Below are 15,494 nucleotides of genomic sequence, written 5' to 3'. Positions count from 1 at the left end.
GACTAAATATTCTTGTCCTTCCCTTTTTGAAGCAATGCCATTGAAGCCTAATTTGATTTATTCATTGAGTTGGTGGCTTAGAGCTGTTAAATACCACACGTTTTACCTTGACTTACAGCTCCTTGCATTGGCCACTGAAGATGGCTTGATACCCTGCTGAGGCATAAAAGCTCTGATAGAGTAACAATAATAATAATAGCTAACATTAATGAGTTAATCTTTAATGTTTTTTAAAAATAGTCAATAGTGAATGCTTGTGGTGTGCCAAATAGTCCATGTGTTTTCTCACTTAATCCCCACTGTAACACCACGAAGAGGTGATTTTATTATCCCCATTTTACAGATGAAGAAACTGAAGATTAAAGAGATTAAGTAATTCATTCAAAGACACAGAGCTAGAAACTGTGAAGTCTGAATTTGAATCTAGGTTTGGCTAACAGACTGTGTTAAGTTTAGAGCCCTGGGCAGAGAGAGAGGCACTTGGGTTTTAAGAATGAGTCTTCTAGGGGCGCCTGGGTGACTCAGTCGGTTAAGTGTCTGCCTTCGGCTCAGGTCATGATCCCAGGGTCCTGGGATTAAGCCTTCTGCTCAGGTCATGATCCCAGGGTCCTGGGATCGAGCCCCACATTGGGCTCCCTGCTCAGCAGGGAGCCTGCTTCTTCCTCTCCCTCTGCCTGCACCACAGAGCATCACCCATTTTACTCTCCATCTTTACTCTTTTCCTTTACTTTCCTTTTTCTTTCTCATTTTTAAGAGTAAGAGCCTAGATTGCTAAGTTGGACAAGAAAGCCACCCAGAGTTTGGATGTTGAGCAGAATCCATGTCTGGAGAGATTTCTAGAAGTGGAATTTCTGAATCAGTAAATGAATTTCTTGCCAGCTTTAAGAAAAAGCAAAACTTACACTGTGTTCTTGGAGTCACTTTTTTCCTTAAACTCCCAGGTGGATTTGGAATTCCACTGTTAAAAGTGATTCAGCTTCTTTGTTAGTGTGTGTTACCTGCTGGGCCTATCTAGAGGAGCATATTGAGTTATTCCTGCCATAAGATGAATAGTTTTCCAGGTATTTCCTCTCTGTTGTATGTTTTTGCAGTCAAAATAGATGCATTCCCAAGAAATGCTTAAATTTTGTGAATCCTCATGGTTTACTGGACCTTGTTTAGCTCTTTCCAGTATGTTCCGCCTTATACCCCTGGCTCTCACAGTGCTCTTCAGACCCTCTTGTTCATTAATTAATTAATTCACTCATTACACAAATAGTTGTTTAGTGATGAGGTTTCATATAGGAGAGCAGAATTCATCTAGCTTCAATAACTTTAGTGAGAGAGTAAAAATAAACACACATGTAAAGTATAATATAATCTCAAGAGAAGGAGAAGTTTACTTCTAACTGGGATGGAGGGAGTCACCAGGGAAAATTCTGTGGAAGTATTGGCTTTAAGCTGGTCCATACGAATGGGATTTTGACTTGTGGAAATGGGAAGGAAATACATTCCAGAGTAAATGAGGAAAATATTGTAAAGCCAGAGAGTTTTGGATTTAATTTGCTGACAGTGGGGAATTGGAAGTTTTAGAATGAAATTACAAATGAACATTCATTGAGCATTAAGATGTACTCATTATGCATGTGTCAGGGAGATTAATCTCACAGTGAATGCGGACAGGACTGGCAGGTTGGAGACTGGGATTAGGAAAATTGGGTAAACTATCAATTTATTAAGGTTTTGTACAGTGTGAGCAGTATTCAGAGGTCTTTGTGGTCCGATGTGGTTTGTATGCTGCTCCTCCAAATAATAATAGTAGCCAGTAGTTACTGAGCACATCCTGTATGCCAGGCACCATCTAAGCACCTTAAATGCATTAACTCCTTTCATCTTCACTATGGTTCTATGAGACAGGTACTATTAGTATCATCATTTTACAGATGAGGAAATTGAGGCTCTATGAGGTTAAATAATTTACCCAAAGGTGCTAATGTGACGTATGTAGTAGAGTCTGGATTTGAACCTAGGCAGTGTGGCTTCAGGCTGAGTTTGTAATTACCATGCTACTATAATGCTCATGGCATCTAGGTTACTGAGCAAGAAATTTGGGAGAGAGAGTTTTCTAACATTTTTTTCAGTGACACTTGGGTATGTAGAATATTCTTTGTAGGCATTCTGGGCCTTTGCATGTTGATTGTTATCACAATCCCACATTGCTAAACATTAGAGAAAGGATGTCCCAGTGTCTCCTAATTAGCTCCTGTGAAGCACACATCCTCTGCCTATCTGTAGTTAGATGCCTACTGGACTTATGGGAGGAGACAGATGACCAGAGCTCAGGGCCAGGCTTTGAGGCCTGGGTACTGGCATTCCCAGAAGCCCAGGGTTTCCAATGCTATCAGCCATATGCTAGTCTCTATCAATTTTTTTTTTTTTTTTAAAGAGAGAGAGCACGTGTACCCATGAGTGGGGAGAGGGTTGGGGTGGGGGTGGGGCAGAAGGAGAGGGAGAGAGAGAATCTTTTTTTTAATTTTTTTAAATAAGATTTCATTTATTTATTTGAGAGAGTGAGAGAGAGAGAACACTAGCTGGGGGGTGTGGAGCGCAGAGGGAGAGGGAGACTCCCCACTGAGCAGGGAGCCTGATGCGGGGCTCAATCCTGGGACTCCAGGATCATGACCTGAGTGGAAGGCAGATGCCCAACTGACTGAGCCACCCAGGTGCCCCGGAGAGAATCTTAAGCAGGCTCCATGACCCTGAGATATGACCTGAGCTGAAACCAAGAGTCAGACGCTTAACCGACTGAGCCACTCAGGCACCCCTAGTCTCTACCAAATTTTTAATCTCAGGTATATTTGTTGTTTGAAAAAAGTCTCCTCTTTGTAAGCATTATTTTTCCAGATTTCAGTCTTTTAGATGGGTCCTAAATTTTTAGTCTACATCTGCTCAAATTAAGAAGCTTGTGGATGTCAGTTATTTTGAGACCAGATCTAACTCCATGGCCGTGTGAGTAACCGTTGCAGGGCCCCCTCTCACCGGCTTGCTTTCATCCCAGTCACAGACATGGAAGTGATTCTGGGGTGTTGCCTTGTTTTGAGATTTCTTGTGGGTAACGGTTGTGGGTGATCACCCTAAATTCTGGAGAGTGAAGTAATCCTAAAGAGAAGTAGGTCTAAAATCTTTAATGAAGTTTAGAGTCTTGCTTTTACAGGGCTTCTTTGGTGGTTTGGAGCCCTGCCCATTGCTTATATGGAAGGGATATCCTGGGGGGTGCTAAATATGACTTTAAATGGCCCATTCTTTGTATAATAAATGATCTCTAAAAAAACCCCAGTCACTCCCTCCTGCCAGCCTCTAACCACTTCCTATAAATGACAGCACACAGATCCATCTTAGTTTTGCTAAGTGAAAAATTTATTTTCACAAAGGCAGTCCCATTTCTCTTCTTTCTTCCTTCAGACAAGCATACATATACACAAAGGCTGGAAACAAACTTTTTACCTGTCATATGTAGAAAAATGGTGTATCCAAGGTCTAGCGTGCCATCTTATGAGGAGCAAATGACTTTGGATACCTTTCATTGTCTTCTCTAATAATAACAGTAGGTTCAGAATGTGTCTTGACATTTGAGTGCTTTGGATTTTTTTTTTTTCTTCAGATTTCCTAGGTATTTTTGAATGGCACAAGCATGATATATGATTTTCTAATTAAGACAGGTTTGCAGTGGTAGTAGAATAAGACAGAGACATGGCTTTCACTTTGGGAAATGAAAATATGGTGAAGATATTTATAAGATTGCAAAAAGAAAATTGTACAGTGGGTGATCTAGACGGCACCAGCACTGTGACGTTCGCGTCGAAGTTGGGATTCTTTCCCTGGAGCTGGGTGGGGCTGTGTACAGACTGTCTTGTGAAGAGGAAGTATTCCAAACATATAAATATTTAAATTGTTTAACTGCAAGTTAGTGTACTTAGTTTGCCAGAACATGTTAGCAAAGGGAGACAGTGTGATAAAATACATTGATTTAAAATCAGATAAAAGTTCAGATGGCAGTTCATCCTCTTACTTTGTGACTTTGGACAAAATAACTTGAATTTTCTGAGCCTCAGGTTCTTTTTAAAAAATTATTTTTTATTATAACATTTTTAAAAAACTTTGAGTTACAGATGACACATGATGTTATGAGCCCCAAGTTCTTGATTTGTAAAATATCCCCATTTATAATATTAATTAATAATATATAATAATGTATTAACTGAGCTAATAATATTACCAGGATTAAATGAAGTAACAGATGTGAAGGTGCTTTCTAGTAGCCACTCAGTAAATGTTAGTATATTGTAGTATTGGTATAGTATATTATAATAAATGCCCTTCCAAGCAAGTTATCTTCTTTGGCTATCACAGCTCCAGGGGCTCCACAGTAAGAGGTGTGTGTCATCATCATCTTTGTGTCCACTGTGTTTAACATGATGCTCTGTGTTTTTAAATTGAATGAATGAATGAAATGTTCTGTTTCACAAGAGAGCCCTGCTCCAGAGGGAGCTCCGGCTTAGTCTCCCCTGGATTGCACTATCCCTTTTCCTTCTGTTGCGCTATTCCTTTCAGCAAACACTGATTATTTCACACATCAAGACATCCCTCTCTCTGCAGAATTCCTTGAGTAGTTTTTACTTTGTTGTCACGAATTCTTCTCCTCCCATTCTCTCTTTTTTACATTTAACTTTTAAAAATTATTTTTAATTGAGGTATAGTTGACACAGTATATTAGTTTCAGGTGTACAACATAATAATTTGATATTACATATATTGCAAAATGTTACTACAGTAAGTCTGGTTAACATCTGTCACCTTATATAGTTACCAAATGTTCTTTTTTTTCTTCCTTGTGATAAGCACTTTTAAGATATACTCTCTTAACAACTTTCACGTATGCAGCCCATTTTTAAATTTTTAACTCTGGTCGCCATGCTGTTCATCATATTCCTATAAATCCCATTCTCTCTTGAATCACTCCAGTCAGACCTTTTCTGGCATCAAAACTGCCCTTATTAAAGTAACCAGCAACCTCCACATCGCTAAATTCAGTGGTCCATTCTCAGTCCTCATCATGACACATTAAGAGCTTTGGCGTGGTTAATTACTACCCTTTTTTTTTTTTTTAAGATTTTATTTTTAAGTAATCTCTACATTCTACGTGGGGCTCAAACCCACAGCCCTGAGCTCAAGAGTCATATGCTCTACCAACTGAACCAGCCAGGCGCCCCTAATTACTACTTAAAACACTTCCTTCCCCTGGCTTCTGGGGCATCATGCTCTTTTGGTTTTCCTAGTCCACTGGCTTTTCTTTTGGTGGTTCTTCCTCTTCCCTATATAGTGTTGCAGGGTTTCCAGTGCTTAGTCCATGAACTTGGTCTCCTCTCTCTCTGTACACTCCCCAAGTGATCTCACCCAGTTTCCTGGCTTTAAAACTCATCCTGGGTCTCTCCCGGAACTCTAGATTCATATATTCAGTTGCATATTCAGAGTTCCACTGGTATATCTACTAGGCATTTCAAACCTACTGTATCCAAAAGAGAATTCCTGCCCCTTCCCCCCCAAAAAAGAACAACTACAACCACCAGTGAGCCCCAAACCCTCTGCTTCTCTGGCAGTCTTTCCCATCTCCGGACATAGCAGTTCTATTCATTCAATTTCTCAGGCCAAAACTCATGGAGCCATGACTCTATCTTTTCTTTCCTCATCCCACATCCAGTCTATGAACAAATCCTGATGACTCTTTTTTTATAATTTATCCAGAATATGACCACATCTCACCAGCTCTAACACCACACTGGTCCCAGCTATTGTTTCTCAGCCATCAGTTTTCACTTGGATTATTGGAATGGCATTTTATTTTATTATTCTATTTTTTTTATTTTAAGATTTTATTTATTTATTTGAGAGAAAGCACAGAGGGAGAGGGAGAAGCAGACTTCCCACTGAGCAGGGAGCCCAACGTGGGGCTTGATCCCAGGAGCCCAAGATCATGACCTGAGCTGAAGGCAGATGCTTAACCGACTGAGCCACCCAGGTGCCCCTGGAATGGCATTTTAACTAGTGGCCCTGCTCCCATTCTTGCCTCTCAATAGCCTGTTCTCAATATAGCAGCAAGGGGGATTCTTTTAAGACCCTAAGTTAAATCATGTCAGTCTTTCACACAAAACTTTCCAAAGCTTTCCTACTTCACTTAGAATAAAAGCCAATCTTTACAAGTGGCCCATACAGTCATAGGTGATCTGATAATCTCTCTTGCTTCCTCTCTTGACATTCTCCCCTTCTCTCTGTGAGCTCCAACCAATATAGTTTTCTCCATGTTCCCTGAACACACCAAACCTACTTCTGCCTCAGGGTCTTTGCACTTGCTTCTTAAAAAATTCGGCTCGTTTTTTCTCTAGATAGCCATATGATTTGTTTGCTCATATTCTTTAGGTCTCTGCTTAAATGCCATCTTATTAGAGAAGCCTTCCCTGAAAACTGGAAACTTGACCCCACTGGCACTCCCTTCTCCTTTTCATCTCTTTTAGTATTCTCCATTGTATTTGCGTAACAAACTATGTATTTGCTTGTTTGTGTTTACTTTCCATCTTCTCCTACTGGTATATAAGCGTGAGGGCAAGGTCTTTGTTTTGTTCACTACTGTGTTCCCAGTATCTAGAACAGGGCCTGGAACATACGAAACAGTAAATATTTGATGAATGAGATATAGGTTAGCACAAAATTATAGATGGTCTAGATGCCATATTAAAATATTCATATTGTATTTGTTCCCCTCAAGGGACCTTTATCATCTTTTTGGTTAGTAGATTATTCAGATCTAAAACACTTCCCTTTTATTTATTTTTTTTTTAAAGATTAAAAAAAAAAAAAAAAGGATGGGCCGCCTGGGTGGCTCAGTTGGTGAAGAGCCTGACTCTTGATTTCAGTTCATTTCATGATCTCAGGGTTGTGAGATCGAGCCCTGCATTGGGCTCTGCGCTAGGCGTTGAGCCCCTGCTTAAGACTCTCTCTCTGCTCCTCCCCCCCAAATTAAATAAAGGTAACTTTACAGGTATTAAGGCAATTTGCATTTTAAAGCTTATTTATGGGGTGCCTGGGTGGCTCAGTCTGTTAAGCGCCTGCCTTCTGCTTCAGGTCATGATCCCGGGGTCCTGGGATAGAGTCCCGCATCAGGTTCCCTGCTCAGCGGAGAGCCTGCTTCTCCCTCTCCCTCTGCCTGCCGCTTTGCCTACTTGCGCTCTCTCTCTGTCAAATAAATAAATAAAATCTTCAAAAAAAAAGTAAAGCTTATTTGTGAGATAATATAGCATATTTACATACCATAGTGTAAAAGGCACCATAGGAATAAATAAAGAGCTAGTTTGTTAGCAAGAGAAGCTGTAACTCTTCCCTGAGTGAAAGGTGTCACAGAGGATGTTAGATGTGCTCCTGGCTATTGGGCCTTCTATGTTATGTTGTGTGTCCACACATCATTTTATAAAATACCTCTTCGGAGAAAAGTAGGTGAAAAGAGGAGCAGTGGTACTGTGAGGCCTTTGCATATTCAATTTAGGTTGTGCAAACTTCTTTCCAGTCTTTAAGTGTGTCAGGTTTATTGAAGTATAATTTATGTACAACAAAACTCACCCTTTTGGGTGTACAATCCACTGAGTTTTGACAAATGTATACAGTTACGGAACCATCACCACAAAAGTTCCCTTATTTTTTTTGTAGTCAGTTCCTTCCCTTACCCCCAGGCCTGGGCAACCACTTACCTGATTTCTGTGCCTATAGTTTTGCTTTTCTAGAATGTCATATGGATGGAACCATACAGTATGTAGCCTTTTGTGTTTGGCTTCTTTCATGTAGTAGAATGCTCTTGAGATTCATCCCTGCTCTTCTATCAGTAGTTTGTTCCTTTTCATTGCTGTGTTGTAGTCCACTATATGGATGCACCATGATTTGTTTATTAGTCCACCAGTCGATGGACTTTGGGCTATTTCCAGGTTTTCATTATTTTGAATAAAGCTGCTATTATCTTTCACGTACAGGTCTTTGTGTGGACACATGTTTTCACTTTTCTTGGGTAAATCCTAGGAGTGATATTGCTTGGTCATTTGGTATGTGTATGTTTAACTTTATAAGAAATTGCCAAACTGGAGCAGTTGTGCCAATTTACCGGTCCCCCCCGCCCCCCACCAGCAGTGTATGAGAGTTCCAGTTCCTTCATGTCCTTGCCAAGACCTGATATTATCTATCTTTTTAATTTTAGTCATTCCAGTAGGTATGCAGTGGTAAGGTGTTGTCAGTTGCTGCTACAGCCTCCGTATCAAGTTTTCATTTGTAAGCAGGCCTTAGTTTTGTGGAAGGCATTGTTTTCTGCTGTCATTGAGCATCCCCATATCCCCTTGGGCAGCTAGTGGTAGATCTTCCAGCCCTGAAAACACACTGGTTTTTGGTTCTCCTTGTTGATCTTCACCACGCTGTGATGTCAGATCTATTGCATGGAGCTTGTTGTGTATGTGATCCTCTCTGTAATGATCTTTGGATCCCTCGCCTCCTCCTCTTAGGCCATGGAAGCGTTGCCCTCCGACTGGCCAGGGTACTCATGGACACTTAAAATACATCCTTGTGTACTTTGCCTCCTCCCCGCAAGTGATTCCCTAGTAATTCTGTGACTTTTTTCTTTTGGCTCCATCCTGAAGTCTGGTATTGCAGCCTGGCTGGGAGTGGAAAGTTAAGAGCGTGACGTCCTCTGACACCCTCCCTTCTTGTAGAGGGGTCTGAGGTTTGTTTGTTTAAGCTGAACAGAGGATGCCAAAGATAGAATTTGAGTCAGCTCAGCACTAGCTTAGGCGCTCCTCTTCACTCTCCTGGTTCCTCCTTCCCTTTCCCCTCCCCCTCTGGCCAGTTGTTTCCTGGGCTTTGTCTGAGATACACTGTACAGTTTTAGCCCCATCTAGGCCTGCCTGCTGAAAGACATTCAGCAACGAGATGGAGGAGAAGCCGCCAGGAAGTTTCTGACAACTGTGTGCTGATAGTTCAGGACAACAGTAACCTCAGGAGAAAGGCATTCAGAGGCCTGCCTGAGCTGTGGGCTTGTGGCTAAACTCAGGGAAGGAGGAAGGACGGGCCTGGAAATGCCTCTCCTAGATTCATCTTATTTGCCATCAACTATCTTTATTTTGACTCACGTTCTTGGAATTGCGGGTGTTCTGTACTGGAAGAGATGTGCCAGAGGCAGAGCAGGTAACTTGTGTACGGAGTTATTCTTTAAATGACTGTGGGGCTTTTGAGGGTGGGGTAAATGACGGAGGGCTTCCCAGTGGCTTTCCTTAAAGGGCCAGCACCTCTTTTCAGCTGGGGTGCTGTCAGACCTTAGTTTGTGTGTGGATCCACTGAGGAAACTGGGCAGCTCTGGGACCAGTGTGAGATCCGGACTCTTCCCCATTCCATGTGGCTGTCTGCTAGAGGGTGCTGGCTTGATGAGGCGATGTCTGGGCTCCAAGCTGAGGGAAGTGGCAACTGTGCTGACTTGGGTCCTTCCTTGCTTCCTTTCCCTACTTTCGCACAATCTCAAAGTGGCTTCTGGATCTTTGTTTTTAACCAAAAACATACAGTAATTCTTTCACCCTCCTCTAAGTAGAGATACGAGAAAACTTGTGGGATTAGAGAAGTTTCTGGATTTGGTATATTTTTGGGTGAGAAAAGGCAGAGGAAGAAAGACTAGTGAGAGGAAGGGGTAAGTGGTGTCTCTGCCAAGGTGCCTCTGTTCTCTATGATATGATTAAAATTGTTCCTTTCCCCTCAGGCAGCCATACAGTTTACTTGTTTATCTGAGTCATCCTGTTCAATGCATGGAAGTTAACTGTTCTTTTCCCCAGGGAGTCAGGCCCTGATACTTAAAAAAAAAAAAAAAGATGGTAGCAGACCCTACTTTCTTCTCATTTTTGCTATTAGTTACATTATATTCCTTTGATTTCTAAAAGCCCAGTGCAGGAATCAGCCTCACGTTTAGCTGATTCTAAATCTCCATGGTTGAGGATTAATAAAGTCTAACTTTTCCTAGAGTCCACCCTTGGATCTTGTGCCTTCAGTACTGTCACTGTGATCCGCCTGCTCCCTTCAAGCCGATGTATTAAGATACTTGTTACTTCGTATCTTTTTTTTGGTTAAGATGCAGATTTGATGACTTATTACTTCGCTTTCTATTAAAAGTTCATGAATGCTTGACAGAATTAGAATTAGAATCAGACATTCCCCAGTGTCCTTTCCAGTAAGTCCCAGAAAAGCTTTTGACTAAATATTCAGATCTCAGCATGTATCTATATCAGCAAAAACAGACATTTAGAAATATGTTTGCTTATGTGGTGTTGTGTTAAAGAGGTCACCCAAAGTGACTTTCCTGAAATGTAAGCTTGTATTGGAACTTAGAAAGAAAGGAATAGGCAGGCATGAATTATTTGGCCCTGTATACTATTTCATATGTGGCTAGAAAGTAATTACCAACGAGGAGGAGGCTGCTCTTTTCCTTTCCCTGAGCACTGTGGTAATGACATTTCTAAGCCACTAATTGATTAATATTTTAAAAGTTTATCTTCAGTATAGGATTTTCTATGAACTTAGGAGTCAGAATGCTATTTTTTAAGTGCTTTCTTTTTTATATTTTAAAAAATGAATTTCATAAACAGCCATAAAATGCATTGAAATAAAAAGAAAAATAAATTGTAAAAGCTTTTTATTTCTATGAAACAACTTTGGTTCTAGTACCTAATAGTTAATTGCTTCGGAAGGTGCTGTGTTCACTTTATCTGTAAAATTGGAGCAGGGGTTTTATAATTGGAGATTACAGATACCAAAACTTATGTAGATGTGCTTACGAGATTTTGTACCCATTTATTTTAATTTCAATTTTGAGGTGTATTTTAGCTATTTAAAATATATTTAAAAGTAACACATATGCTCTCATGTACTACCTGCCAGTTGGACATCACCAGAATAAAGTTTCTCTACCACCTCTAAGTATATATTTAAACTGCTTATAAATGTACAGTTTATTAAAAAAGTGAAGTTTGTATCTTTTCATCTTTTTTTTTTTTAATTGGAAGTGTTTTCCTATTGCAGGACATACTGCAGAAAATAGGTCCTGTGCCTGGTAAATTCTAGGCAAGGCTCAGTTGTATGGGCTCAGGTACTCAGTCTGTAACATTGAATGGGTGACACATTGCCAGCGGATGACTGTAATATTGGCTTAGTGTGTACTAAAAGATTTTGTGCTTCTTGTCCCACATTTCTAGTCATATTTACATATTATAAAGAATGTACACAATTTTAGATATTCAAGGTATTTGACTTTGAAACAAGTATTTCTGCTCTTCTTTCAGGCTCTTGTATCAGTTTATTTGAATACTATCCTGAGATTACCAGGCACACTGTGAAAACTATTACTGTTTGTTGCTGTTTGTATGAACAAGTTTTTACAAAAGGGTTCACTGTGATAAAACGTGACATAGAAATAGACCGGATGCTGAGGCTGATATAACTGTAATTAATGAATCTCTAATTTTAATCAAAATTGCTTGACTGGTTATGTCATGTAGTTTTAAAATAAGTAACATAAATTTGAAACCATAAAATTGATTTATACTATTAAACCCTGCTTTTATTTATCTTTATTTTTTTAAACACTGTTTTTATATGTTCTATATGTTGAGTTGCATATAAGATTTGTTTGAAAAAGTGACTGTAGAACATACCACCTCTGGACTATTCATTGTGTTGGTAACTGGGGAATTCTTTTAAGCTGGAAGTTGCCTTGTTGTAATTTAGGCCCATTAGTCCAAATTCTGCCTGGCAAAGATCAAGTCTCCTTTCTCTTCAAGGTGTCAGGCTTGCTTCAGTTTGAAGGCGATCTTTGTCAGTCGACACTTCCCTTTCCATTGACTATAGACGACTCCCCAACTCCTTATTATTCTAGTATTCCCTTTGGACAGTTAAATCGATCGTTTTTGCTTGGAAAATTTGGAGGCCAGGTGTACATGTGGAGAGGTGAAGGGAGGACAGCAGAAACAGGAGGAAGGAATCACTGATTACTATTCCTTCATTTTCCTTAGTTGTTTTTTTTTTTTTTTTTCTCCCCTGGATGTTATGGGTCTATTGGTGAGCTCTGGTTACATAAGTACATGGCTTTTACAGCCACGTTCCCAAGTCACCATCTCTTCAGTGGATGTAAACAAGATACAGGAAGACACAGACCGTTTGTATTGAAGTCATATAATATCTGTAAGACAGAACTTTGAGTTCAGTTAGTATTTAGATTTTTAAATTGTTTTCGATATACCTTGTCCACACTTACATTCACATATATCATGTCATTAGTCCAAAAACTTCCACTGTTTTGTTTGCATCCTCATTTTTTTCTCTAGGGCTGTTGAAATAATCTGTTTCCCCCATACTCCTCCCCACCCCCACCTGTGTTCTAACTGTAGCCGGAGTTACCTTCTAAAATACAGAGCTGTCTATATCACTCTCCTGCTTAAAATCCATCAGTGCTTCCTCTCTGCTTTTAGAAGAAAATTCAAACTTTTCAGCATGACATAAAAGTGTTTTTATGGGGCGCCTGGCTGACTCGGTGGGTAGAGCATGTGACTCTTGATCTCAGGGTCATGAGTTTGAACCCCGTGTTGGGCGTAGAGATTACTTAAAACAACAACAACAAAAAAAGCACCAGTGTTTTTATGATCTGCCCCCTGCCTATTTCACTAGTTCCATTTCCTCTCTTGGCCTTACAAGCACCTAGTACTCCAGCCTCATTCAAAAACTTGTAGATCTCTACCCCAAATGCCTGTACCCTCTTTTCAACTGGAGTACTGGATACTTATCCTTCAAGGTAAGGAGTTAGCGCCTCTGGAGAGCCTTCCTCCACTGAAGTCAGAGTCCCTCTTCTGTGCTCCAGCAGCACCGTGTTAGTGCTTCTTACTCAAACCTGTATTGTCATCTTGCTCGGCTCGTCTCTCTCTCTCTCTCCACTAATTACAGTCCGTTAGACTGTAAGATCTTTAAGAACAGGGACTCTTACTCATCTCAGTTTCTCAAGTGTCTGAGACAAAGTAGCTGTCAGTAAATGTTACTTGAACAAATAAAATGAATTAAGATAGCATTAGATATAAGCTGTAGCAGGGAACTTGTCTTATTCATTTATATACTTAAAGGGCTTGGCTTAGCTTGACATGTGGTCTAACATAGGTGCTCAGTATAGGTTAAATGAATGATATAGAGTTGCCCTGTGTTTTAGTTTATTAATATCTCACATTGTGATAACGTAGACGGGGGAAAAAGCTTTATGGTTCCTTGAGAAGAACATTTGAATTTTTGTGTGTTTGCCAAAGGACAAATATGTCCCTCTCTAGGGTCTTGTTTTCTTTATCTGCAAAATAAAAGATTGGACAGTCCAGTCTCCTAAAGTTCTTTCCATTTCCAACATCCCACTAGGAAGACCAGCTATAATCCCTGGATCTGGACCATATGAAGTGCAACCTAAGTTTGTATCACCTTTTCTTTTCTTTTTTCTTTTCTCTCCCCTCCCTTCTCCTCTCTTCTCCTCTCTCCTCTCCTCTCCTCTCCTCTCTCTTCTCTTCTCTTCTCTTCTCTTCTCTTCTCTTCTCTTATCTTTCTCTTCTCTTCTCTTCTCTTCTCTTCTCTTTAGCAGCTCCATCACGCTATTGAGTCTCTTAAACTTAAGATCAGTTATAAAATGGTCAAACCCGGTACATGAATTGCTATTATCTCCCCTCTAGACAGTGCTGTGCCTTTAGTTTTCTTGAACTTCAGTACAAGACATAGGTATTCTACTTACATTTTGTCCTATGAGATTGGGTGTCGCTTTTTGAGATTGTTTTGAATGTTGATTCCTCCATTTATGACATTAGCTGTGCATCCTCCTTTCATCTTATCTAAAAATTTATTGTAACAGGTACTTGATAAATATATGGTCATATATCTAATATATCTTTACTCAAATAACTAAACCATTAGCTGTCTTAATCAAGGTGGAGCCTTTGCCTTTTTCTTTCCTTAGCTATTTTTTCTAGATCTGTACGATGTGTAGGAAGACCACTGAACTTGGAGTCAGGGGACCTGGGTTCTAAGTCCTGGCTCTTCTTTTTTTTTTTTTTTAAGGTTTTATTTGTTTATTTGAGAGAGAGAGTGCGAGCGAGAGAGCAGAAGGAGCAGCAGGCAGCGGGAAAGAGAGAAGCAGGCTCCCCACTGAGCAGGGAACCCGACGTGGGCTTGAACCCAGGACCCTGGGATCATGACCTGAGCTGAAGGCAGGCACTTAACCGACTGAGCCACCCGGGCGCCCCAGTCCTGGTTCTTCTGCTGACTATATGAGATGTTAGGTCACTTACTTCCTCTAATTTCCTGTCTGAATGAGAAGAATAAAGACTAAGGTCTCTAATTTCCTGTGCTTCTGGCAGTGCGGTCATCTGGCCTCTACTTGGATGTGACATGGAATTGTGGTTGAGAGTCTGGGTCAGGCTGCCTGTATTATCATCCCAGCTCTGCCTCTGCTGGCGGATCGACATCAGTCTGTCTGGGTCTGTGCTTCCTTATCTGTAAAGTGGGGTTAGTAATGCTGCATGGTTGTTTTGAGTTAGTTTTTAGAATACATTCTGCACATGGTAAGGACTATAAAATTGTGGGATTTGTTTGTTTATTTATTTTTTTTTAGCAATCTCTACATCCAGTGTGGGGCTTGAACTCACGACTGAGTTCAAGGGTCGCATGCTCTTCCCACTAAGCCAACCAGGTGCCCCAAGGACTGTATAATTGTTTACTATCCTCATGATACTTTTTTTCACAAAAGATATCATTGAGGACATAGTAATTTCCTGTATGCTGCAGGGACAAAATATAAATATTTGTCTTTACAGTTGGCAATGAAAAAAATGTGAAAAAGCCAATGTGGGAGTATACAAAAAATTAGTGATATATTATGAATCATTGTCTTACACATTAGAAGGAAAGACGTCTGTGTCCGCTTTAATATCCTTAACAGTGGATGATTCTGACATTTAAGGAAATAAATGTATAACTTCGATTTTCTGTGCTATTGTAAGAAAGCCAGCAGTTGTAAATTCTCCTATAACTTCTAGCCATGTATGGAAATACTGGCTTGGATCTCTTCCTTCCACTCAACATTTTATTTTTTATTTTTATTTTTTTCCCACTCAGTATTTTACATATCTGCAGGTAGCAGTCAGATTCACTTTTTCGTGCCTCTAACATTTCTAGACACCCAATGACCAATGACATGACCAAAAGTTGGGCAAAAAGAAGGGGGATGGCCTGGGTAATCACTGCTCATGTGGGTCTCCTCTGAATAATTAAGAGCTGCCTGTCTTAAAGTCTTGCTGTTAGTAGTAGCTTCCCTTTTGAGGCTCAGGATCTCCTAGGAGGGAAGGCCTGTGTCTCCTGGCAGGTAGACTGACCTT

The 15,494-nt window shown here is 40.3% G+C and overlaps 1 protein-coding gene across 25 annotated transcripts in view; it reads left to right on the top strand.

Moving 5' to 3' along the window:
- MACF1 (microtubule actin crosslinking factor 1) overlaps positions 1–15,494 on the top strand; it is a 337,838-nt gene that overhangs the window by 98,412 nt on the left and 223,932 nt on the right. For 5 of the 25 annotated variants that reach the window (XM_078073359.1, XM_078073366.1, XM_078073375.1 and 2 more), the window contains exon 1: positions 8,935–9,249. The exons of 9 other annotated variants lie outside the window; for them this stretch is intronic. In XM_078073359.1, the coding sequence (XP_077929485.1) occupies positions 9,141–9,249 (109 nt within the window). In that variant the 5' untranslated portion in view covers positions 8,935–9,140. Of the gene's footprint in view, positions 1–8,934; positions 9,250–15,494 lie in introns of those variants that run through there. 11 more of the 25 variants (XM_078073363.1, XM_078073360.1, XM_078073369.1 and 8 more) reach the window with 5 other exon arrangements.

This window comes from Halichoerus grypus, chromosome 5 (assembly GCF_964656455.1).
Source record: "Halichoerus grypus chromosome 5, mHalGry1.hap1.1, whole genome shotgun sequence".
NCBI classification, from domain to species: Eukaryota; Metazoa; Chordata; class Mammalia; order Carnivora; family Phocidae; genus Halichoerus; species Halichoerus grypus.
The sequence above is the reverse complement of the archived record's forward strand: the minus strand, read 5'-3'. Positions and strand labels throughout refer to the sequence as shown.